The following is a 27,071-nucleotide window of genomic DNA, read 5'->3' as shown; positions in this document are numbered from 1 at the left end:
TGTGGGGGGAGGGGCTCCACAAGGTCGCCCCACAGCCGCCGAATTCGGCCCATTTTCAGCACAAATTGGCCCACTTTTGACCTATATTGGGCATGCTTCGTCACAAATTAAACATATCCTTTTTTTTCTATCACGTAATTCATCACAGAAATCAATACAAATCAAAATTAGTTCAACAAATCAAAATAGTTCAACGAATCAAAACTCATAATTCATCACACATCGAGCTAGGCGTTGCCCTTGAGCCTCCATGGGTGCTCCACCAAATCGTCCTGCAGTTGTTGATGCACCTGTGGATCTCGGATCTCCTGACGCATGTTGAGGAAGGCAGTCCAGGTTACCGGTAGCTAGTGATCAACTTGGCCAAAAGGACCCTGTCTGTAATACGATTAAATGTCAAACACTGGCTCTTCCTACTCGCTCTCAATGATCATGTTGTGCAAGGCGACACAGCAAGTCAGGGGCGAGGACCATGAGGTGCTCTTCATCCTGGGTGTCAGCATCGGCTTCCTCCTCCATTAACGTCGTGAACGCCTCCTCGTCGTAGGAATCCATCGCCTAAGAAAATCACCGAACACCTGACGGGCGTGGCGGACACGCAGCCGTGTGCATGCACGGAGCGCCGAAAAAACCCGCCAAGAAGCAGGGGAGGCGAAGCCGCGGTGAACCCTCCCTTCGTCGAAGGGGAGATGGCCTTTGTAGCGACGGTAGGTAGGTGGACGGCGCCGGGATCGGCACGGCGGCGAAAGATGTAGTGCGTGAGGGATGAATCTGGAGGAGGAAAAAACCTATTTCCACCTGCCAGGGGGCCGACACGCTGTTTTTCCTTCCGCCAGCGCCCCCGGACGCCCCCGGTGGGCTAGGTTTGCCTGGGACCACCGGGGCTAATTTTGGCCCTAACCGATGAAAAACAGGCTCCTAAAGGTACGACTTTTTTTAGAAAAGGAGGGATACCTCCGGCCTCTACATCAGCACGATGCATACGACCCCTTTATTAAGAAAAAGTAACAAACAATCCACGGTTTCACATAGTCTCCGACCAAATACAGAATAATGAAAAGTAAAATAAAAGGCGCCACAACCGACAAAATAGACCTAGATGCCTAACGATCTATCCTATTACCGGACTGCCATCCAAACCGGTTGTAGATATCCCGTGCTAACATCTCCCATCGGGTAGACCCAGTAACCAATCACTCCCTGGTTTTCGTAGGAGTGAGTAATGACCACGTATGGATCAATGCCGCAGCTCTATGTAATACCTGCAAAAAATGTATATTGACATGTCTATGAAAAAACACATCATTCCTACAGTTCCATATAGCCCAAAGGAGTGCACAAACTCCTATACAGATGTGTCTCGCTATCCTCGTGTCCACTTCATCTAGTCACGTTCCAAATAACGTGTCGATGCTATCCGGAGGCATAATGTTAAATACTATATGAACTGTCTGCCAAAGAATTCTCGCAAGTGGACATTGGAGAAAGAGATGTTTAATGTTTTCGTCATTATCACAGAAGCTACATCTTCACTACACCACGACACTGCTTCCCCGACAGACAGTTTGGTTGGGAATACGAGTTTTTCCAACAAACAGTCGGACGGGAAAAACTATTGCCGACCGACAATTTTGTTGGGGAAAGTCCAGACGGGAAAACCCTTTCCCGACGGACATAGATTTCCCGACCGACTGCTTGACGGCTATGGAGTATCTTTCCCGACCAACAGTCTGTTGGGCCTGTCATGGGCCTTTCCCGACCAACAGTCTGTTAGGGAAGCCATGTGCCTTTCCCGACCGACTATTGGACAGGGTATTCTTTCTCGACCAACATTATGTTGGGCCTGGTGTTAGCCTTTGCCAACCGACTATCAGACAAGGTTTGTTTTGCCGGCCAACAATTAGAAAGGGTTTTTCTTCATCGACCAACAGTTCATAAACATTTTCTTCAGCCAACCACACCTTACATATGGTACTGATTGTCACATACATATAGTTCATGTGTTCTAAGTACAATCACCAAGACACCGATCAGGCTCACTTCAGGTCCACCAAACATTTTTTATTCAATTAACTATTTGTCACATACACACACTTAAGTCGGTTCTAAACATAACTACTCAGATACCATACACCGTGTTCACAAAAGGATAGGTAAAAGATGCATGTATGAGACGTAAGTTGTACAAAATGAGCATACATCAGGTTCACAAAAGTACATGTAAAAGATGCATGCATGAGACATCAGCTGTACAATATAAAATATCAAACATCTAGTTGACGTAGATCATTGGCTTCATGGTTCCATGGGAGTGAAGTCCTTTTGTTTGCTTCCTACAAAATTTAAACAATTTTCAATTATAATACACTATTAGAAACTACACTACAAAATAAAAAACCAAACATAGAGGATCATCACATTCTCAAAAATATAAATAATAATAAATACAGAGAATTCAATAGCCATGTGTTAATACTAAAGTTGATCCTCGACTGAGATCACCCCAGCCGACCACCATCTCCATAAGGAGTTGATAGGTCAGCAAAGGCATTTGTTTCTTCACATTAAAATAAGATAAATTAATCTATTGGCATAGGCAAGAAAAAACCTTGAGTGCGCATGATCTTGAGCTAGCCAGAAGGGTAAGCATTTATTTGTGTTTATACAATTATTAATTTTGTACGATATAAATCATTCATTCTTGTGCATTCGTAGTATTGTCAACATTTCATTGAGGTCATTTCACTTTTTGGCATCTGACAACTAATGAGCAATGCTTATCTAGCTATTTAATTTGATTTTCAAAGACTACACTTGTGCAAACTTATGATACAAATTTGTAGATCTTACTAAGACAACTTAAGTAACATGTGTGCTAAGCATAAAGTTTTTTGTACTATTCTTCATGAAAGGAGGTTGATTAGTTGGTGAATACATCCCTTATTTTGACTTTAAATTTCACAAAATAAACAGGATGGATCAAGTTACCTTCACATGTCAGCTCAGGAAAGATGTTTTGTGTATAGCTATACTCTAGATAAACGCATTGAAAGGACGTGGATGTCACCTAGAGGGGGGTGAATAGGCGCTTTAAAATAATTACGGTTTAAGTTATTAGGAAGAGATGTATTGAAGTGAAGAGATTCCTTGTCCCATGTTTCATATGCAATATTATTTTTAGAATATAATCCGAGAGCGTTCTTAAATTTGTTTTTGCAACCGTTTTATTTTTTAGCATCTATTTATGCATATGTTTTATTAAGGTTCCCTCAGCAACGTGCGGGACATCATCTAGTTATATATAAAAGACAATGTATACCTCCTTGTGCACCTAGCGAACGGAGCGCTACGGTAATCAATTCCCTAGGCAAATGGCATGTTGCGATTACAAGCTCCACTCCTCTCACTGTCGCTACTAGGTCCGAATAAAGTTGCCTGTCCACAACATGTTGCAAATATGATGGTCCCTGTAGTGGCATCAAGAGTTAACATTTGCACGCTACATTAATAGTCAGGACAAAGGAAATTAACAGCCAAAAAATTGATTACGGGTAGGTATATATGGATGTTTGTGCATGCAGCACTGAATGAAATATGTCACACACTAAGTGGTGCAAGGAGTTGTTTGCAAGTTGTTATGCAAATTCAACATAGGGAAGAAGAGACATAAATGATTCTAGATGGTACCTGTCAGTTGTAGTAGCTAGAAAATTGAAGCACGTAATCATGTAGTGTACTACCCGGTCCCAGTGGTTGAAAACCTTGATCTGCAGGAACGACATCCATCTTCTGCCCGTCTTCATCCTGAATAGACTCAGGATTAGTGGCAGTGGGAGACGCGGGGACTTTTATTCCAATGCTTGTAGTAGAGGGACTGACGTCTGACATGAGATGGTTTAAAACATGGCCATTTCGCTCGCTGTTAATGCTCTCGCTCCGGCTTTTGCTTTTGTGGCCTGTTTGACTTGTATTCCCTGACATTTTGTCTACTTCTCTCGTATCATCCTGCAACCCAAAGCACAAGTTAATCTAAGCTCGCAGAATTGACTGAAAGAAATCACAAATCAGGAAAATAACCAAGTCACCTGCAAAGCAGGCAGAATAACAGCAGATGGTACGTGGGGACGGTATCTAGGCAAAAATACGGGCAAAGAAAATTCTTCAAGACGAGCTAAGATAAGGTCTTTGATGGAATCTTGAAACAGCCTGTCCAACAAATACCTACTCTCTGTCCCCATCTGATTTCTGCTAGCCAATCTTGTGTGTCTAAAAAAATGATGTTGACCAACTATCTGTTGAACTTCTTCATCCAATCAAACCTCCACAGTGCCTATTTAAACACGCAAGGCAACCATTAGTTTTTGTTCAAACACAAGTTCATCAGCTTCTCAAATTAAAGATGGATCCAAACTGGGAGCATGCAAGTCATAATTCCCCAAATAACCAACAAGAAGATGAAATTCTGGAGTCTACTACTGAGAGGTTCTAGCCACACCAGCCTACCACAAATTCCCTCCAAATCCCATATAGCCAAGCCTTTCCACCACCTAATTTCTTCAATCTCGTTCCTCCTTCCAACGATTATCAACATGCTCCAAGTCAAGCAAGTTTTCAAGGTCAACATCAACAAAATTTGTTGCACTCGCGCCAAGGAGTATTAGGACCTGCTGGGAGTCAACAATTAATGTTTCTTCCACCTATTGCTTTTTCTGATGGTCTGGGCAGCACATCCTCTCATGGAGTGAAATCAGCCACAACAAGATCTAGGAGACAAGACAAGCAACCAGTTGTCCACCACCAACAATATGTGGCAGGAAGATCTGGTAGATAGGAGAGGAGGGATACCATATGCGGGAGGAAGATCTTACCCATGTTGTTGCCGCAATGTTCCTAGTTCGCCAGATACGAAGGGAGCAGAGGCCACACGCCTCGCTTCAGGCCACCGGGAGCGAAGGGCCCTTGCCCCCCCTCTTCAGATCTGCTGCCATGGAAAGGAGGGAAGAGGGAGCTCGGCATGGGTTGGGGCAGTGGCGCCATGGGAAGGAGCGGGCGAGGTGGCCTCCGTAGGCGACCAGTGGGAGGAGGGTCGCACGCTCACGAGTTGGGTGGCTGGTGGTGGAAGGAGCGATGACTTTGGCTATGGATGAACGAGGAAGCAGGGACGGCTCCTACGATGGCCGTCGGCGGCAGCGGCGGCGGCGTGAATCGGAACCCTAGCGACGCCGCACGAGAGAGAGAGAGAGGGGTGGATCGAGATGAGGAGAAAGGGGATTGAGTGAGGCGCCCTCTGTAGTATTAGGTTCACAGACAAAAATTCACGGGCTGGGGCGCGCTAAAAGTTTTCGATTGTGCGCGCTAAAAGTTTTCGACCATGCGCCCAGGCCCATTTACTATCCGCTGTTGGTCGGTAATATTTTCCGACCGATCGTTGGATGGGAATACGATCTTTCCCGACCAACCTTTTGATAGCAACGACTTATGTATTCCCGACCGACCATCTCTCGGCGTACAAATGTTTTCCCAACCGACACTCGCTTAAAAGTTTTTCCAATGAACTGTCGGTCGGCGAAAATGACTTTTGCCAACAAACGCCAGTAGGGAATTGACGGGGATATAGCCCTAGGGTAGGGTCATAGGTCTGACCAATACGTCCTACCCAAGGGCACCTCATTATTAGTTTAAGGACTACAAGGGAAATTCCTACTGGATCATGACAACATCTAATCCACTCGGTACGGATCCACTCAGACAAGTACATTCCATCCACTCAGATGACAGTCAACCACTCGGCCGTATGACTCACTCGGTCATGCAAATACCAACAGTCGGCAAGACATCTGTAGTGGGCTGACATTATGGCATCAATGCCCCATCTTGTAACATAAGAGGTGAGGAGGTGGCGCACTCTATATAAGCCACCCCCCTCCACATAGCTAGGGACATCTTCTTCTCCTCCTTCTTCGGGCTCATTCTTCCCCTGGAGCTCTAGCTCTCTCTCTATACCATGTAACTCATGTCCATGACAGATAAAATGAAGCCTCTCCGGAGCACGAGACATAGGGTTGTTATCTCCACTGCGAGAGGCCTGAAATCGCTAAAACCATCGTGTCACCCATGTGCATCTTGATAGATCATGTTCCGTTATCCTACCCTCTTTCTATTGTCGGAATCGTTACCACGACAGTTGGCGCCCACCGTGGGGCATGGCGTCTATCGAGCCATGATGCATATGGTTATTCCTTCAACCACCGGCGTCGTCCGCCTCATGGTTGTCATGCGCGGCCACCGGCGTCCTTCGCCTTATGGTTGTCATGCGCGGCCACCGGCGTCCGCTGCCCTCATCGTTGTCGTGCGCGGCCACCGGCGTCCTCCGCCTCGGTCATCGTGTGCGGCCACCGGCATCGTCCCGATCATGGTCGTCACGCGCGGCCACTAGCGTCCTCCGCCTCATCGTCGCCACACACAGCTCCGGCGCCTCCCGCTTCGTCGTTGCCACGCGCAGCCTCCAGCGTCGCCTGCTTCATCATCGCCACGCGCGGCCTCCGGTGCCGGCTGCTTCATCGTTGCCACGCAAACGGCCACCGACGCGTCGATGCATCATACTCATTTGCGACATAATCGTCGAGCCCTTGCAAACGGCCACGACGCAATCCATCCCGTCGTTTTCGGCCTCTAGGACACCACCGTCGAGATTCCACACATGGCAGCCCCGTTTTGTGGCATCGGCTCTGCCTGCAACCCATGGAGCGGCATCTCGGTGATCATGTCCGTGCATTCGACACAATATTTTCTGCCTTGTATGCATACAGTAATTATCTATGCCAGACTTCATGCATGGACTGAATGCGATCAGTTTCGCATGCATGGATTAAACGTTTTCAGTTTCGCATGCATAGAGTAACTAGCTTTACCTCAATCATGCATGGAGTAAATATCTTCAGTTTCACATGCATGGACTAAATAACATTACCTCACGCCATGCATGCTGGACAAAACGTCACGTTGAGAGTAACTAGCTGGTCGTTCAATGCCGATGGTAAGTGCATGCGTTACATGACCATTTGGTCGATCAATTAACTACATGCAGGAAAAATGAAAATGGAAGGACGTGGTGGCCTTCAACGCCGGGTTAATTGGCTCGAGGATCAACTCCATGCAGTAAACGTGGGCTAACCGTTTTGGTTGAGATGAATTTTGCATACAGATGACCAACATGCAGTGACTCGGTCGCCCTACATGTTGTCGCTCGGTCGGACGCGTCGTCATCACTCGGCCGCTCTGCGCACTATCGCTCAGTCGGACACGCATCGTCCGCACTCGGCCGCCCCACGCGTCGTCACTCCATCGGATGCGTCTTCATCACTCGGCCGCCCTGCATGCCGTCACGCAGTCGGACGCGTCATGAGCACTCGGTCGCCCCGCGCGCCGCCCCTTAGTCGGATGTCTCGTCATCACTCGGCCGCCCTGCATGATGTCACTCAGTCGGACGCGTCATCAGCGCTCAGCCGCCCCGCGCGCCATCCCTCACTCGGATCCGTCGTCAGCACTCGGTAGCTTCACGCATCGCCAGTCTGCAAGACAAGCCATCCTCACTCGGCTGGAGACTCCCTCGTCACTCGGCAGCTCCGCGTGCCGCCACTCGATTGGACGCTCTTTCGTCAGTCGGCAGCTTCGCGTGTCGTCACTCGGCTGGAGGCTCCTTCGTCACCTGGTTGCTCTGCGCGTCATCACTCGGCCGCCCCGCGTGTCACCACTCAGCTAGACGCGTCTTCATTGCTTGACCGCCCAACACGTCGCCACTCAGCCAGACGTGTCTACTTCGCTCGACCGCCCCGCGCGTCGTCAGGCAGCTAAGTCATTTTTTCACAGACTGCATTCTATTAAATAAATCATTACCGAGTGTCGAGGAAGTCGCACATGACGTTCACTCGGAGGCCACACCACTGAGTGTACCTCTGCACTCGGTTGTTTATTTTTATGTGGGAACACTTCACTTCCGCTTCGTTTGGGTCCAGTACACAAACGAGTTCAGCCGGATCCTTCACTCTTTTAGACTCTTGCTGGTTCCGAACCAGCAATCACGTGGCACACCCAGCGGGTGTCTATGGGTGCAGTTTACACAAACTATTTCAAAAAAGATCATATTACTTTGATAATTTTTTATGCTGGCTTGTGCTATTTTTCATACACAGGTCACTCGGCGCATCTGTGCGCCATCCTCGTCGCTGCTCAGGCTCAGTCACCGCAACGATCATTCATGCATTTTCATGTGTTCGGAAGCCCCTTCAATGACGTGCTGGACACGGCCGCCCCGCGAGCCGTCAGTGGGTCGGACGCCTCCTCGACATACATCACTTGGCCGCCCCGCGCGTTGCCACTCAGCCAGAATCGTCTACCTCACTCGGATGCCATGCGCATCGCCACTCCGTGTGGCACGTCTTCATCATTCGGCTGCCCCGCGCGCCACCGCTCAGCTTAGCTGTGATTCTGTATCGCCTAAGTAAAAACAACTCTGAGTGCGGACATGCTCCACACTCGGGAACTTAGCTGCGACTCTGTATCGCCTAAGTTAAAAACAACTCCGAGTGCGGACATGCTCCACACTCGGGGACTTAGCTGAGACTCCGTATCGCCTAAGTTAAAAACAACTCCGAGTGCGGACATGCTCCACGCTCGGGGACTTAGTTGTGACTCCGTATCGCCTAAGTTAAAAACAACTCTGAGTGCGGACATGCTCCACACTCGGGGGATTAGCTGCGACTCCGTATCGCCTAAGTTAAAAACAACTCTGAGTGCGGACATGCTCCACACTCGGGGGCTTAGCTGCGACTCCGTATCGCCTAAGTTAAAAACAACTCCGAGTGCGGACATGCTCCACACTCGGGGACTTAGCTGCGACTCCGTATCGCCTAAGTTAAAAACAACTCTGAGTGCGGACATGCTCCACACTCGGAGGCTTAGCTGCAACTCCGTATCGCCTAAGTTAAAAACAACTCCGAGTGCGGACATGCTCCACACTCGGGGACTTAGCTGCGACTCCGTATCGCCTAAGTTAAAAACAACTCCGAGTGCGGACATGCTCCACGCTCGGGGACTTAGCTGCGACTCCATATCGCCTAAGTTAAAAACAACTCTGAGTGCGGACATGCTCCACACTCGGAGGCTTCGCTGCGACTCTGTATCGCCTAAGTTAAAAACAACTCCGAGTGCGGACACGCTCCACACTCGGGAACTTAGCTGCGACCCCGTATCGCCTAAGTTAAAAACAACTCTTAGAGACTTGACTTTGATCTAGAAATCATATAATGCAGATACAACAAACATTCAACATGACGAGCATTGGATGACTTAAACCTTCTGCCGGACTCATCTAGTCCGACAGAGGCTCGGGGACTACACCCAGTGGGTGCACTTAGCGTGCCCCCACTAGAAGGGAAAAACAAAAAAGAAACATTCTGCTTGGTCAGGTCACTCGGATCTACTTCAATTCTTAAGTTCACTCGGACGTACTACTCAGCGGAATCGATCAGGCCGAATGATGAAGACTTCAGTCAACGCATAATTTTGCAAGGCCCTGAAGCACGTTCAAGTTCGGTCTACTACTACAAGATTTACATCGACACCTTCACCACTCGGACCTGATCCATTCGGGGGCTAATGACGAGGATATAGCCCTAGGGTAGGGTCATAGGTCTGACCAATACGTCCTATCACAGGGCACCTCATTATTAGTTTAAGGACTACAAGGGAAATTTCTACTGGATCGTGACAACATCTAATCCACTCGGTACGGATCCACTCAGACAAGTACATTCCATCCACTCAGATGACAGTCAACCACTCGGCCGTATGACTCACTCGGTCATGCAAATACCAACAGTCGGCAAGACATCTATAGTGGGCTGACATTATGGCATCAATGCCCCATCTTGTAACATAAGAGGTGAGGAGGTGGCGCATTCTATATAAGCCACCCCCCTCCACATAGCTAGGGACATCTTCTTCTTCTCCTTCTTCGGGCTCATTCTTTCCCTGGAGCTCTGGCTCTCTCTCTATACCATGTAACTCATGTCCATGACAGATAAAACGAAGCCTCTCCGGAGCACGAGACGTAGGGTTGTTATCTCCACTGCGAGAGGCCTGAACTCGCTAAAACCACCGTGTCACCCATGTGCATCTTGATAGATCATGTTCCGTTATCCTACTCTCTTTCTATTGTCGGAATCGTTACCACGACAGGAATAGAGTGTCGTGGTGTAGTGCTTGTACTATCCCCCAATTACGTTTTGTCAAATGATCCTTAGTCAGAATCATCTTCTTGTGCACAAACTACATGAAGACTTTGATCCTTAAAGGTACCTTGACACTCCAAATATTCAAAGATTTGGGGATGTTAGTAGTATCAATAAGATTCAGATACATTGATTTGATAGTAAATATTCCGCTATTCGTAAGCTTCCAATGCACCCTATCAGACTCTACTGATAACTGGACATCCGTGTGTCTCCTCACAAGGTGGAGCCAATCCTCCCAACGATGTCCAATTAATGATCTACGAAATTAAATATTTAGAGGATTTGACTGTAGCATTGTGGCTATGTACGCATCCTTACGTTGCACAATATTATATAGGACTGGATATTGAATGGCTAGAGGCATGTCCCCCAACCACGTATCCTTTCAGAATCTCGTTCCCTTACCATTTTCAATAATAAATTTAGTCTTTAAAAAAAGGCATGACTCGACCGTTTGTTTTCGTCGACGATAAAAAATGATCTGAGACGCTTTTAGGACTTAGGGGTCCATTCCGTCAAGTTTGTCTAGGACCTTCCAAAACACAAGACCGGCCCTGGTCACGCAGCAGTGAAAGGAGGGCGTTGAAACGGAGCACCTGATACATCCAATCCGCAGAAACAAGTGCCAAGCTCCCACCAGCCAAATGGACATGGAGTTACCACACTCACACACACCGTCCATCAAGCTCCAACCACGCCACCATCCACCAAAGACGATCAGAACCAACACAACCACCCCAAGCTCATCAAGACACAATGGTTTCTATGCAAAATCAATCTCCTCCCAAATCGTTCCTACTTTTCTTCTCCACGTAGCAATTTATTTACGTATATTATTTACCACCGTTCGTTTACATAGATCGGTTCAAACACAATTCTGTATTTTTCTCTGATGGATAAATCACAAGTAAGAAAACAACTGGCACAATGTGTCGCCGCGCCTCCGTCCACTATAATAACATCATATGCGTGCTTATGTTTTTTTAGAAAAAAGAATTAACATCGGCCTCTACATCAAATAAATGCTTATAACCATTTTATTAAGCAAAGTAGCCATAAAGTATGTAATTTAATACAAGTTCACAAGCCAAACCCAAATAAAATAAAAAATGCAAAAAATGCAAAAATAGGACAAGATGACTATACACCTATCGTATTCTTGGACCGATATGCAAACCGGTTGTGAGTATCTCGTGCTACCGCAATTCATCGGTTGCACTCATATACTAGATGCTACGTAACTCTCACATAGCTGAGTGACGATCACATACGAATTCAACAAGTTGTTCAGTAAATGACCCGTGAAAAATTGTAATGTTTTGTCTGTTAAAAATCATGACATTCTGACAGTTTCATAAACTCAAATCAATACACGCAGTCCAACTTAAAGATGTGTTGTTGTTTTAGCCTCTAATTTATTTAGCCATGTCCTAAATAACGTGACAACTAGAAGGACTAATATTAAAGGACATATGTAATGTAATTGAAGGACATATGTAATGTACGTCAGAGTAACTTGGCTAGTGGGGAAAATATGTTGTATAGATTCTGGAGCAGCGTTTTGCCATTCAAGATGTGAGCCAAAATCAGTTTTTAAAGCAATACACAGCCTATATGCAAAAGAATACATAATGTACTGACATGTACCACGTACATCAAGCCAACTGTGAGGCACTCGGTGTCCTTCCCCGTCCTCTCTCTCCCCGTAATAATGGCTAGCCAGCTGCCTTCGAACTTCGAAGCAGACCTGTCCCATTGCTCCGGTGCCAGATTCGAGCGTGAATCTGTTCTTCTCGTGTGCATACGATCGCCCTGTCGTGGGGCGAGCTGTTGTGGTGGTGCAGCACGCTAGGGCAACACACACGAGAAGCACGAAAGATTAAATCCATCGTTCTGATGAATTCAATTACGTTCACGATAACATGTTGAGTTGCATCGGCGTGTTGAACGATTGAGCATCTGAGCAGCACCATGGATTCAATTCCTCTTTCCATGTCATGTTTTTTTCTTTCTCTCACATATCTGTAGTGCTATCTGAGCAGCACGGCTTCACACCGACACGCCGATAACGACAAGGACGCGAGGCACATGCATGGAGCACACTTAGCAGGTCTCGTGCGTCACGTCGAAGTACTAGAGCTGGTGAGCCTCAACTCGGTGTGAGTATCCATGGCAGCGGCTGAGACGGCTGGCACGGGGAGCACCCGCAGGAAATCCTAAAAAGCGTCCTGGTATAGGTAGCCAATAAATGAAACATGGGTCACGCGTGGGCCGTCCTTTCTAAAAATTGACTTAAAGCAAATACAATAGAGCTGACCTGAATCAGCTGGCTATAAAAAATAAACTAATATATTTTTATTTAGTTAGTGAAAAGAGAAAATGAGAGATAATGTAAGTGGGCTCTTAGTTAAGAGTCAGATCTAGCACTTGCTCCTAGTCCTTTTGTGAGTACGAAAGATGGATCATATGATAAAAAAAATGTACACTATTGCAATGAATTATTATACATGTTCGTTATAAGATGGGCTATAGATGAAATGATAATGGCTTATAACCAGCAGCTGGCTATACTATTATACTTGCTCTTATACAACCATATACGGGAGTAAAATACGTGCACCATTCCAATCTCAATACCGACTCACGGTATAGATATGGGAAGCATATGAGCTCAGTCTTCAAATTGCATTTTCGGATAGGTTCATCTTACTAACCTCCCAACAACGCTTTGCCAAGTTGTTCTTAGCCAAGAACACTTCCTTGTGAACAAATCATAAAAAAATAATATACTTTTAAAGGCACCTTAATTTTTCAAATGTGATGTGGCTATTGGATTGGATCAGTTTTTATCAAATATGTATACATAAATTTCGCTAAGAATAGCCTGGCATCAAAAGTTTTCAATGCAGTGTATCTACCTCATCAAAAAGGTTAACTCCATCAACCTACACACAAGATATAACCATCTATCCCATTATTCCCCCACCATGGATCTTTTGAACTGAATGTTTAAGGGAACCAATCCCATTTATGAAAACGTCTTTACAAAGGGTTGGATATTGCATGACCAGCTACGTCTTCTCAAAATCTAATAATATACCGATCAGTTACGAATATAGGTCTCGACGAGTAATGTTGAGTCGAACAAAACATTGATGGGCTATGGACTGGATAGACGATCAAGATTAATTGTATCCCAACGGCCGAGTTACAGGCGCATATGCTTGGGATACCAGAAGTTTTACTTCATGGCCAAAAGGCACAAAATTTTGGACAGAAACCAACTCGGGGGTCTCGCGCCGCCACCGGCCCCCATCTCCGCCCCCTCCCCGCGTCGTCACCGGCCAACCCTCCCGCGTCGCCACCGGCCCCCCTCTCCGCCCCCTCCCCGCTTCGCTGTTGCCAGAGGGGACGCCGGTGAAGCCGCGCGCGCCCCGGGGATGGCGGCGGCGGGGCCACTCGCGTCGGCCCTCGGGCTCTGGCGGCGGCGCCCCGCGTCGGCGGCTGCGGGATCCGGCGAGATCTCGCCCACCGACGGCGCCTGACGACGGATCCGGGGCTGCCATGGCTGGATCTTGTGCGGGGCGCGCGACCATGGTGGTAGGGAGCAGCGGGGCGCGGCTGCGGTGGCAGAGAGCGTCAGCTAGGCGCGACTGCGGTGGCCAGGGCGCGCGGTGCGGTGACCCGTGACCCTGCCTGGGGGTCGTGGTGGTGCGTGGCGGCAATGCTCAGCGGGACGGTGGCGGTGGATGTTCAGCACAGCTCCGGGAGAAATCCTTGCTCTGGTCATCATCGGAGCCGCGACGGCGACGCCCGCGGGTGCCGCTATCTTTCTTGGAAGCGTCGTTGTGGAGGTGTGCTGCTCCCCTTCGTCGGTCGCTGCCTGGTCAGCCGTCACGTGGCTGCTATGGCGGCCGGCGGCGCCAGATCTGGCCGCTGTCCTCCGGCCCTGATGTGGGCCTCTCTCCTGCAGATTCTTGGCGGTGCCGACGTGGTTGCCGGGGCCCTACCTGCAGGTGAAGCCGGTGGAGGAGATTCGGATTGGGGGAAACCCCTTGGTTGGCCCAGGCCGGCCGCGCCGACGACGACGCTCAAGGGCGCCGTTATTCTTTTTGAAGACGTCGGTATACATCTGCTCCTCTGCTCCCCTTCCTTGCCTCTCGGGTGAAAACCCTAACTCCGGTGAGCGGCGGCGGTGTCCTTGACGTCGCGACCTTCCTGAAGGCGTCGCCTAGAGGGCTGAGTGGTGGTGGGCACTGTGTGGGTCCTGAACGGTTGCTGATGGTGGGCACTGCTTCGGGGGAAACCCTAGGATCTGGTCTTCCAGATCGGACGATGGCGGTACTACGGTGCCGTTTCTCTCTTGGGAGCATCGTTTGTGGAGCAGCGCTGGCAGACTGAGGCAGGAGGTGGAGCGGCTTCGTCTTGCACGGAATTTCGGTGGAGCTGTCAAGTCATGCCTGGCCGACAGGTGCTACGCTGAGTCATGCCTGGTTGGCAGGTGCTACGCACGACAGATCTACCGGAGTCTTCGCATGTGGACGGATGAGCGCAGGGCGGTGGCGCCGTTGGACGCCGTGGTGGCGTCGACGGATGTTTGGACTGGCATGGATGATGCAGATCTCTTTCCTGAAGATGGGTCAGTGGTTCGATGATGATGGCGGCTTGTAAAACGTGTGCGTGAGGTGTGCGTTTTAGGTGTGCTGCACCGGCTGTTGCTTCCAATACGTTATGTGGATGGATTGGCGACAACAACGGTCTGAGATATGTGGAGCGAGAGCACTCCACATTATCGAGTTTGTAGATGTGAGTGATAACTTTGGGTAGATTGATGTATACTTTTGTTAGACCTTTGTGAAATAATTAATAAAGATGGCTGCATGCATCGATTGATGCACAGGCCGGAGGTTTAACCTCCTTTTCTAAAAAAAAGGCACAAAATTTTGAAACGAAAAGAACATCACAAAGATGGCCACAAAAGGCTTCAGCTAGGAGCACTAGCTCAGTGGAACTTTTTCTTTTTGAAACAGAGGCAAAAGACTTGCCTTATTCATTAATAAAGGAGGGAAGTTTTAGAGTACAGGTTAATGGCTCCACATCATAGCCCGCCCAAAGCTCGGTGGAACTGGCGGGTACTGCATCTGCGAGTGGGTGGTCGAGTAGTCTCCTCCTTGAGCACTAGCACGTCGACCAACGGCAGAAGCTTAGGCTTGGGCTGCCATTGCTGCAAAGAGATGGTTTACCGCCTTACTACCACGACTCATGCAAAACAACCACAAAGCAAGATCCAGTCTACAATGAATTTGCTTGCCGACACAAAGGGGTTCCATCATGCCTGTCTACAAAATTTACCCCCGGGCGACAATCAATTCTTCGATAAGTTGGCAGAGGGCGCGAATCTCCCTAAGCTGCCGCAATTTGTCCTCAAGGAATTCCGTGCGTCGATACCTTGCAGAGATAAGAGCAGATGTCAGTATAAGAGCAGATGTCAGTCAAGCCGGTGAAACAGGAAACAGTTTGGTCCAGCTATATTCCTTTCCACTAGTATGTTCCGAACAATGCTATTGTTCTTTCTTTACCTCGTCCTCTCCTGTTTCACATGCCGCTCGCGCAATTCCACCACAGTGCGCAGACGTGTTATGTCCTGACAAAGCCCAGGGATTTCAGGGATTTCATGCTTACCTGCGGACTCACACAACTTCTTCAAAATACCACATGCGGTGAAAGACGCTTCACTCTTCTCGCTGAGGGTATAGGTAGAGAAATTTCATGTTAGGAAATACGGGTTATAAGACAGCCATGTTTTCCAATATTCTGAAATCAGAACAGAAGGGCAACTAAAGCACAAATTTCAAAACATTGAAGGTGATAAGAGTTGGGGTTTGTATAGACAACCAAGTTGGCTTTGGGAATACAAAGGCTACAGCAACTTAACTTAAACATGGGATGTTTACAGTGGAACACCAGCTTTGGTGGAACTTCCTTTTTTAGGATGTCAAAATGGGCTGGACGCATCCTTATGATGTACTCCCTCCGTTCCTAAATATAAGTCTTTTTAGAGGTTTCACTAAAGAACTACATACGGATGTATATAGACATACTTTAGAGTATAGATTAACTCATTTTGCTCCATATGCAGTCACTTACGCCTCATTTGGTTAAGGGGGATTGGGAAGGTTTTGAGAGGAAAATCCTCGGGGGGGCCAGAAACCCCACAGATCCTCGGGCGTCCATTTGGTAGGAGGGGTTTGCTTAGCCCAATCCCCTCCGTTCCCCTTCAATCCCTTCCTATCCATGTGTTTTAAAATCCTCCTCGGGGGACTAGTGAAAGCAAAACCCCGGGGATTTGAGAGGATTGGGTGGAACAAAGGGATTCACTCAATCCTGTGAAATCCCTCCCTCTCAAAACCTCCACAATCCCCCTTAACCAAACGAGGCCTTAGTGAAATCTTTTAAAAGACTTATATTTAGAAACAGATGGAGTATTGATGTAATCATGCCAGGTGTGCTAGTAAGTAAGGGGGTGTTTGCATTGAAGCCACAACCTGTCCCGCCACAGCCACGTGTTAGGCATGCAGCTCTTTCATTCTAGTGACTGGTTCTTTGTCTCACTTATGGTGACCATACTTTCTAAGCATCCTATACCACTCATATTATACATAGGAGTATTGCCAAAAGTGTGTCCTTATATTTGCTCGCCACAAAGGTTGTAACTTGCAACCGTTTGGCACAAAAAGTGCAGCAGGGCACTGAATACAGTGAAGAAATTACCTTATCAGATCCGTGAACAAAGTATTAACCAGTGAGTCGTAAGCAAGAACTAATAGAAGATGTGGGAATTGTGCAACGTTCCACAGTGTATAGAGTACTTGATTCCGGACTTTCTCGTTGGATCGATGCATTAGATTCTCCAGTATGTGTACGCCACTGGCAACGACAAGTGCCTCACAGCAGTCTTCGGAATCCACTGTAAGAGTGCCTGGAGGAGAAAATGTACAGATATAGTAAACCACAAAGCAAGTGCCCAGCGAAGGATCAGAAAACATTACGAATGTTAAGAAAATCAGTATGAAACAAAAAACACAACAAGAGTGACATGAAACGAGGCTAGAGAAACTCAAAAAGGCAGACTTAAAGAATTTGTATTTACTTAATTTTAAGATGGCTTGTTGAATGCTGCTGGTGTTCCTTTTACAGTCAGTAATTCGTGACAGTGCTCCTTCGATGAGTATTTTCTTGTCAACTTCTTCAGAAGGCTGCAAAGTTCAGTTGGTTGAGTGTCAAATGAAAGGAATGCACCATCGGAAATCCAGTACAAGAAAATGCTATCAGCAAACTGAAATATCATATGAAAATGAACTTGAACAGTTTTTGCTATATGTATATCGATGGAAAGAGAAGTGTCCTTAATTCCTTATGTAAAATAATCAAAATACTGGATATCGTTCTCAAGCTGACTAAAAATAGATAGGCACTTCTTTCCTGTAATAGCAGGATGTCGTGCTATCCAACCATGAACATGGGACTGGATAGCAGTCACAGCTCTTTTCCGCAATTCAAATATTTAAGGGGAACTTATAATCAAAATACAAAATGTCAAAGTTCAGCATTATGCTCCATATTGATTGTTCTTCTGAGATCATTTTTTACATAAACTCAGTCAGAGCACAGCAAAGCAATCACACGTATCTTAGATGAGACCTTGGATCCACCAAGAATGGCAGAAAATGGCTTCTTTGAGTTGGCAACAACTTCAACAAGATAGGAATGAAGAATATTAGAATAATTGGGCAACCTGATATTTTTTTTCTGATATACTTGTGCCAAAGCTTTTTGAAAATATTGTTAAACATCGTTTATATCTGTACCTGGAACGTGATTATCTATAACACGTATCCAGGATGGTTTTGTTTAAACCCTCGGTTACTAGAGATAGAACCGAAGCATCTCTTTTATCTTGTAATAGATCCGATCTCTCCTTATCTCTTTCTTGACTTGTACTCCAAGTATGTATGCCTATCAGGGAGATCGGCCCCTGCATATAAACATGCAACCGCCTGCCGTAGAGAGGTACGGCGCTTCCAGCTATTCTTTCATGGTAATCAGAGCAATCCTCTTCCACTACATCTAGCTGCCGCAAATACCCTCCACCATCCCCTCTCCTGCCATGGCCTCCTCCAGCTCCACCGCTGCTGCCCTCTCCGGTCAGATCACCGAGAAATTAACCCGCAGCAACTACATCCTCTGGCGGACTCAGATCACGCCACAGATCAGAGGAGCTGGGTTCTTCGGCTACGTTGACGGCTCCATGCCGGAACCCGCCAAGATCATCATCGTCAAGGACAAGGATGGGAAGGAGGAAGCTACGCCAAACCCTCTTCATCCAATCTGGGTCAGGGAAGATCAGCAGGTACTTGGATATCTCCTGAATAACCTGTCAAAAGAGGTGCTCGTGCAGGTGACATCGATCGCCCATGCTAACGAGCTCTGGACGGTGCTTGCGAACATGTTCTCATCACACTCGCTGTCCGGTGTGAACAATATCCGCATTGCGTTGGCCAATGCTCGCAAGGGGAACCAGACGGTGGCGACCTACTTCGCCCAGATGAGGTCCCTCGCCGATGAACTCGCTGCAGCCGGCAAGCCACTACCTGATGAAGAGCTTGTCTCCTACATCTTGGCTGGACTCGACATGGAATACCAGCCTCTGGTGTCTGCACTCGATGCACGCACCACCATGGTCTCCCTTGACGATCTGTTCGCTCAGATGAGCAACTTCGATCAGAGGGTGGCCCTCTTCCAGCAAGTACATCCAGGCGGCTTCAAATCCTCCGCAAACGCGGCCACACGTGGTCGTGGCGGTGGATCTCGTCATCGTGGACCACCCCCGCAATTAGGGGAAGAACACAGGCGGAGGGAACAACACCAACCCTTCCCATCGCCAGAACGGTGGCAATGGTGGGCGATCTTCCTACACCAACAACAAAGATCGCCGCCCCTCCAACTCCAACAAATCCCGCTCCGACGCCATCAAGTGCCAAATCTGCGGCAAGCTTGGCCACTCTGCCAAGGACTGCTGGTACAGGTTTGATGAGGATGAAACTTCGTCCCAAGATGAAAAGGTGGTCGGAGCAGCTGGCGGATCCTATGGAGTAGACACAAACTGGTACGTCGATAGTGGAGCTACCAACCACATCACTGGTGAACTGGAAAAAGTGACCATGCGGGAGAAGTACCGAGGCCAAGATCATATCCACACGGCCAGTGGAGAAGGTATGAAGATCCACCATGTTGGTCACTCAATTATTAAAACCCCTCATCGCAAAATTCATCTTAGGAAAATCTTGCATGTTCCTAGTGCCTCTAAAAATCTTCTCTCAGTTCATCGTATTGCCATTGACAATCACGTTTTCTTAGAGTTTCACCCCTTCTTCTTTTTGATCAAGGACCAGGTCACGAGGAAGGTGCTCTATCGAGGTAGATGTGTTCGAGGGCTCTACCCCTTGATCCCCGAGCTTAGGCGATCCAATAAACAAGTTCTTAGTGCCACCAAATTATCTTCATCAAGATGGCATGATCGATTAGGACATGCTGCTTTCTCTTTAGTTGAACGAGTGCTTAGGAAAAATAAGCTCCCATATGTTGGAGAGCATGATAATGAAATAGTTTGTGATTCTTGTCAAAGAGCAAAAAGTCATCAATTACCTTATCCAACATCTACTAGTGTGTCTACGAAACCACTACAACTCATTTTTTCTTATGTATGGGGTCCTGCTCCTTCCTCTGTTGGTAGACACACATATTACGTTAACTTCATCGATGACTATAGCAAGTACTCTTGGATCTATCTTCTCAAGAAAAGATTCGAGGTGTTTCAAGTCTTTCTCAATTTTCAAGCACTCGTTGAACGAAAATTCGACAGCAAAATCCTTGCTGTCCAATCTGATTGGGGAGGAGAGTACGAAAAACTAAACTCTTTCTTCCAAGAAATTGGTATCTCCCACCATGTGTCTTGTCCACATGCCCATCAACAAAATGGGTCAGCCGAAGGAAAGCATCGCCACATTGTTGATGTTGGCCTATCTCTCCTTGCTGGTGCATCCATGCCCCTAAAATTTTGGGATGAGGTTTTCCTTGCTGTTGTTCACATTATAAATCTATTGCCTAGCCGTGTTATCAATTATGAAACTCCCATGGAAAGGCTTCTTCACACTAAACCCAATTACACATCTCTTCGTGTCTTTGGTTGCGCATGCTGGCCAAACCTTCGTCCCTACAACAATCGAAAACTTATGTTTCGATCCACACAATGTGTGTTCATTGGGTATAGTGCTCTCCACAAAGGGGTGAAGTGTCTAGATGTATCCACCGGTCGGGTTTACATCTCCCGTGATGTTATTTTTGATGAAACCAAGTTTCCATTCGCCACACTTCATCCCAATGCCGGTGCTCTCCTTCGTCAAGAAATATTACTCCTACCACCTAACCTTGTCCATTGTGATCGAGGGGAAAATAATTGTGTTAATCAACAGGTGACTAATCCTCATAACCATCTACTTGAGCCGATGATGCAAATCCAAATAGAGAAGAAAGATGACGCCCCGGATGATGGCTTGGATGCTCAAAATAATCATCATTTTATGTGTCTCCCGTCGGGAGGCAGATCTTCCTCGGGATCGGCGCAGCAGCAGGACGCCAGAAGATCCTCCTCGGGCTCGGTGCAGCAGCAGGACGCCAGGAGATCCACTCCGGGATCTGCACACGTCTCGGCGCCAGACACCGCGCCTCCTGCATCGGCGCATGCACGACGCGGCGACCCGAGCCCCCCATCTGCCACGCGGACCCATTCTATTCGCTGGCCGGCGGGTGGTCCGCAGACATACACGCGACGCCACCGCTCTCCCACGGGCGAGCCGACACCGACCGGTGGTGCTGATTCCAACGCGCTCACGGGTGGGCCGACCGGCGCTGATTCGGCGCATTCATTGCGTGATCATGCGCCTGATGCATCTGCTCCAACCGCCGCCGGATCTTCTGCGGATGATTCGCCACACCCCCATGCTGCTGACGCTGCTGACTCTGTAGACAATCCGAGCGATTGTGACGAGGCTGGTGCACCAGCAGGATCTGCCTCGGGATTAGGCATTGGATCTTCTGTGCCTAGTTCAGCTGTTGCGTCTTCTCCACCAAAAACAAGGTTACAAAAAGGAGTTCTTAAACCATTTAATTACAAAACTAAGTTTGGTTTAGCTTGTTCTACAGGTGAACCTGCCACTCTTAGTGAAGCACTGGCCGATACAAAATGGAAAAAGGCAATGGAAGAAGAATATATGGCACTTCAGAAGAATAAGACTTGGCATCTTGTTCCTTCAAAACAAGGTAAAAATTTAATTGTCTGTAAATGGGTCTTCAGAATTAAAAGAAAATCTGATGGCACCATAGATCGTTATAAAGCAAGACTAGTTGCAAAAGGGTTTAAGCAACGGTATGGCATAGACTATGAAGATACTTTTAGTCCTGTTGTAAAAGTTGCTACCATACGGTTAGTCTTGTCTATTGCTGTATCAAGAGGATGGAGTCTCAGACAGCTAGATGTACAGAATGCGTTCCTTCATGGTATTCTGGAAGAGGAAGTTCACATGAAACAACCTCCTGGGTTTGAAAACAAACATGCATCCACTCATGTCTGCAAGCTTGACAAAGCTCTCTATGGTTTAAAACAGGCTCCAAGAGCATGGTACTCACGCCTTAGTCAAAAACTGCAAGCTCTTGGTTTTAGACCTTCCAAATCTGATACATCTCTCTTCATCTATAATAAGTCACATACATCTGTTTTTGTGCTTATTTATGTTGATGACATTATTGTCACGAGTTCATCTAATGAGGCAGTGGCAGGATTGTTGAAGGATCTAAATGCTGAGTTTGCTCTTAAAGATCTTGGTGATCTTCATTTTTTTTAAGGATTGAGGTTAAGAAATTTGGAACTAGCCTTCACCTATCTCAAGAAAAATATGCCACAGATTTGGTCAAAAGGGTTGGATTGCAAGGATGCAAACCTCCATCAACTCCTTTGTCTAGCACAGAAAAATTGTCACTTACAGAAGGAGATCTCTTGAATCAATAGGACAACACTAGGTACAGAAGTCTGGTAGGGGCACTCCAATATTTGACTCTGACCAGACCTGATATTTCTTTTGTTGTTAACAAAGTATGTCAATTTCTTCATGCACCAACTACTGTTCATTGGACTGTTGCTAAACGTATAGTCAGATACATAAAAAATACTATGAATGTTGGCTTAACCTTCAACAGGTCATCATCCACACTCGTCAGTGCTTTTTCAGACTCAGACTGGGCAGGATGTCCAGATGACAGACGTTCTACTGGAGGGTTTGCTGTTTTTCTTTGGACCCAATCTTATTTCATGGTGTGCAAAGAAGCAAGCTACTGTATCTAGATCCAGTACAGAAGCAGAATACAAGGCATTAGCCAATGCCACTGCAGAAATTATCTGGGTACAGTCCATGTTAAGAGAACTTGGTGTAAAATGCACTCAGGCTCCATGTTTGTGGTGTGACAATCTTGGTGCCACATACTTATCTGCCAACCCTGTGTTTCATGCAAGGACTAAACACATTGAGATAGATTTCCACTTTGTCAGAGAAAGAGTTTCAAATCGACAGTTGGAAATCAGGTTTGTGCACTCACGAGACCAAGTGGCTGATGGGTTTACTAAAGCTCTTCCAACAAAGAATTTTGAAGAATTTAAACGTAATCTCAACTTAACAAAGTTGTGATTAAGGGAGAGTGTTAAACATCGTTTATATCTGTACCTGGAACGTGATTATCTATAACACGTATCCAGGATGGTTTTGTTTAAACCCTCGGTTACTAGAGATAGAACCGAAGCATCTCTTTTATCTTGTAATAGGTCCGATCTCTCCTTATCTCTTTCCTGACTTGTACTCCAAGTATGTATGCCTATCAGGGAGATCGGCCCCTGCATATAAACATGCAACCGACTGCCGTAGAGAGGTACGGCGCTTCCAACTATTCTTTCAAATATAAGTAGGCATCTTAACTAACCCTAAGGTTGCAAAATGAACAGATAGGGTCATAGGAAAGGATCCATGTACTACCTTGGAACTTGAAAATTCTATGCCATGTCCTATGATAAATTCGCAAATAGCATTGATAGAATCTAAGGGGAGTGTTTCTTCTCTCAAAACAAGGATAGAATCATTTAGGCAAATCATACCATAATAATATAACTAACAGCAGTCTGAACTGGTAATTACACAAACATGTATTTATGATTCCAAGCAAATTATGTGCAAGAAATGAGATTTATTTCAGCTATACCTTCTGCATCAGGAAGAAGCCAGCAACTATAGGACTCAAAAACTTGGTTACACCCTTTGTTGAAGCATGAGGCCAATGTGGTGTGCCGAAAGCATCATTCACGTAAAGGTCAGCAACTGATGCAAGCTTCTTAGCAAACTTAAGATCATTATTTACTTCCCCTTTGTAGAATCTAACATTCTCTAGGAGTAGAACACCACCCTCTGGCAAAGCAGCAGCCAATTTCTCAACTTCTGCACCAATGCAGTCATTGGCCATCACAACCTATAGACAGATGTAAAATGATCTATACATATAAATGATTTTCATCTAGTTCAAAGAAAGAATAGAAGTAATTAAGAGCTTCTATCGTCCGATAACATACATCAACTCCAAGGAGCTCAAACAAGCGTGGAACAAGAGGCTTCAAGCTGAACTTGGGGGTGACACCTTTTGGGCAGCCCTGAAAATTGCAACAAATGTATTACAACATAGGAAAAGGAGGAGCAACAAACATAGTTATTTCAGTTGCCAGTAATTTTTCACTGTTCTTTAATCATATCAAACGACACGAGTAACATTAAATAACATTAAATTTTTCACAGATGATATAAAATCTATATTGGTTGGGACAGCATACTAATCCAAAGATCACAGCATAAAGTAGCTTGTTGGCGACATAAATCAGGCAAAAGCAAACAAGATTAAGTCAGGATAGTTGTCAAATCAGTAAACCGTCTAAGGGTAAAAATAGTTACAGGGTACAAGATCTGTTTTAGTTATCAGGAATAAGAGATAACAATAACATACCCTCCCATCAGATGTTCTAATACTAGTTATCATGTATGTCAACATTAAACAAAATTCTCTATATGTCACATGTCACATGTGGAATGTAGAGGTGCAAACAACTTGAAAGGTCTTTGTAGCCTGGTCCTACTCAAAATCAGAACATCATACTGAACAACCATATGACACATGTCACATGTGGAATGTAGAGGTGCAAACAACTTGAAAGGTCTTTGTAGCCTGGTCCTACTCAAAATCAGAACATCATAATGAACAACCACAAGTGAAGTTCACTTTTGGAACAGATCAAACATAAGAGGAGAACGATAAATAATATCTGTAGACATGAGAAAACGAAGCTGATGCATAAGTTTGGCAGGCACCCCTTAATTACAATGGCCTCAAGCTTGAGGTACAAGAACTAGTTCATAAGTACAATGGGGGGTAACCGATCTAATGAAGAGGACCATATATGCATAAAAAAGCGCTAATTACTGGCTATGTATAATTAAAGTAGAGGGGGGCATCAAGGAACCTCGATGCAACACCCTCATCTAATGGTAAACTCATTACAGGTAGGAACTTGCATAAATAAGAGAGAAATAAGGGGAACTGGGCATCGACCAGTTGGCTAGTGCGTGCAGCTGTCTGCGTGCCAAGCCCGCACCCCCGGGTGCTTCTTCTTATTTTTTTTTGCCGTAGGGGCTCCTCCCCCAGCTGGCTTCTTTTTTTATAAGGAGAGAATTCCTTAATTGATAGTGATTAAAATTTCAATTCACTATTTGGCCTTGAAACCTTTTTCTTCCCTTTGATTCTAGGTGTATGGTTTTGCCCCTTGTGCATTATGTGACCAATTTTAATTCAAAAACTGGTCCTTGGGTTAGCAAGTGACTTAAATTACAATTGTGGGGGCCAACATAAACCACTTTTGACTAATGTCGAATCAACAAGCATGGGCGGGACCGTGGGACTCTGGTGCATGCCCACCAGATGGCTGGCCAGAATGACCTTGGCGCCCTTCTTAATGAGGAACTTGATGGTGGGAACAGAGGCGCGGATGCGGGTGTCGTCGGTGATCTGCGCATTGTCGAGCGGCACGTCAAGGTCGGCGCGCACGAACACCTTCTTCCCCTTGAGATCCGCGTCACCAAGGGTGCGCAAGCTCTTCTCGATCTTCATCCCTGCATTAAATACAATGCAGCAAGCATCAACAACAGCCCGCGAGATAGGCAGCGGTAAAGCAGCAGCAGCAGCAGCAGCGCAGAGCTAGCAGCAGAAGCAAGCGGCGGCACCGTTCCTCGCGCGCACTCCGGCGGACGAGGACGAGCCCCAGTCACGTAATCCTAGGGGCGGAAGAGGGGGCAGGAAAGGGGGGCAGGAGAGAGGGCCTCACCTTCCTCGTGGGGAGCCAGCCGCCGCCGCTGATGTGAGGGTAAGATACGAACTAGCTACACAGAGCTTGCTAATTTCATGGCGGAACCGATCTCAGGTTTGAATTTGGGAATGGACAGAGGAAGTCCTCCGAAGCCACCCGCACCTCTCCGTCATCTCCCTAGCCAACCTCGGCATCAGCCGATTCAAATTCTACCCAAAACTTACACAGAGCAACTAGTCTATTTAACGGTACACCCGTTAATCGGGCCTTATTTGGGCTTACAAACCACTGAAAAAGGTTCTTGGATCTCATAGATTTGGGCCTCATTTGCATACACAGAGCTTGCTAATTTCATGAAGGAACCGATCTCAGGTTCGAATTTGGGAATTCACAGAGGAAGTCCTCCGAGCCAACCGCACCTCTGTCCTCTTGGAGCAACTAGCTAGCGAGCGCTTCCTCGGAAACCTTCCACCAATCGCCCCCGCGCGTCGTCACTTGACGCGTTACCAGCCATCGTCACGTGTCGCGTTTTGAGCGTTCTCTTTGAATTTTGTCTTTTTTATTTTTTCACACGCATTTTCGTTTTTTGAGTGGTTTTTTTCTGAATTTTTTTGGTGTTATGAATTTTCATTGGTATTTCGTAACTTTTGAACAAATTTTTTTTCCGGAAAAAATGCGTTTTTTTATACGGATTTTTTTTGTTTTTTTACGAGAGGCACGGCCGTGCCTTTTGAAGAAAAAAAACGCGTTTTTATTTTTTGCGAGAGGCACGGCCGTGTCTCTTGGAAAGGAAAAAACGCGTTTTTATTTTTTTTGCGAGGGGCATGGCTTTGCTTTCACGAAAGGCACGATTTTGCCTTCGCGAGAGTCACGCCGTTCCTTTTAAAAAGGAAAAAAACGTGTTTTCTGTTTTTTACGAAAGGCACGGTTTTTCTGTTTTTGAAAGGAAAAAAAACGCGTTTTGTGTTTTTTTTTGCGAGAGACATTGTTTTGCTTTCGCGAAAGGCACGGTTTTGCCTTTGCGAGTGGCACACCCATGCCTCTCCCGAAAAGAGGAAAAAACGTGTTTTTGCTCTCTTTTTTACGAGAGGCACGATTTTGCTTTCGCGGGAGGCACGGTTTTGCCTTCGCAAGAGGCACGACCCGTGCCTCTTGGAAAGGAAAAAATGCATTTTCTATTTTTTCTATCGCGTGAGGCACGGTTTTTTCGTCCAGTTTTTTCTTTCGGTTTATTTTTTCATGAAAAGAAAAGTTCATCAAAACCTATCAAC

The 27,071-nt window shown here is 46.5% G+C and overlaps 1 protein-coding gene across 2 annotated transcripts; it reads right to left on the bottom strand.

Annotated features, from left to right (window-relative positions):
* Positions 1 to 15,272: 15,272 nt before the first annotated feature.
* On the bottom strand, positions 15,273 to 26,002 carry LOC123448880 (phosphoglycerate kinase-like). Of its 2 annotated transcripts, none has more exons than XM_045125914.1 (8): positions 25,819 to 26,002; positions 25,413 to 25,606; positions 24,022 to 24,099; positions 23,658 to 23,921; positions 17,446 to 17,551; positions 17,067 to 17,274; positions 15,875 to 16,039; positions 15,273 to 15,743 (listed from the first exon to the last, which is right to left on the bottom strand). In XM_045125914.1, the coding sequence occupies exons 2-8, from the start codon at positions 25,602 to 25,604 to the stop codon at positions 15,644 to 15,646; spliced, it is 1,113 nt and encodes a 370-aa protein (XP_044981849.1). In that variant the 5' UTR covers positions 25,605 to 25,606; positions 25,819 to 26,002; the 3' UTR covers positions 15,273 to 15,643. The 2 variants fall into 2 exon arrangements, with proteins under 2 accessions (XP_044981849.1, XP_044981850.1); XM_045125915.1 differs by having other exon boundaries at positions 25,434 to 25,606.
* Between the last annotated feature and the right edge of the window lie 1,069 nt (positions 26,003 to 27,071).

Source organism: Hordeum vulgare, chromosome 4H (assembly GCF_904849725.1).
Source record: "Hordeum vulgare subsp. vulgare chromosome 4H, MorexV3_pseudomolecules_assembly, whole genome shotgun sequence".
NCBI classification, from domain to species: domain Eukaryota; kingdom Viridiplantae; phylum Streptophyta; class Magnoliopsida; order Poales; family Poaceae; genus Hordeum; species Hordeum vulgare.
Note: the sequence above shows the minus strand (reverse complement) of the source record. Positions and strands in the feature narration are given on the sequence as shown.

What these genes read in the sequence shown, in the direction of transcription:
- LOC123448880 (XM_045125914.1), bottom strand. Translation starts at nt 25,604, where the DNA reads ATGAAGATCGAGAAGAGCTTGCGCACCCTTGGTGACGCGGATCTCAAG. An exon ending in GCTTCTTCCTGATGCAGAAG is followed by an intron (nt 17,552 to 23,657) that starts GTATAGCTGAAA and finishes TGAACTTTGCAG; the next exon opens with CCTTCTGAAGAAGTTGACAA. An exon ending in ACAAGCCATCTTAAAATTAA is followed by an intron (nt 17,275 to 17,445) that starts GTAAATACAAAT and finishes TTTCTCCTCCAG; the next exon opens with GCACTCTTACAGTGGATTCC.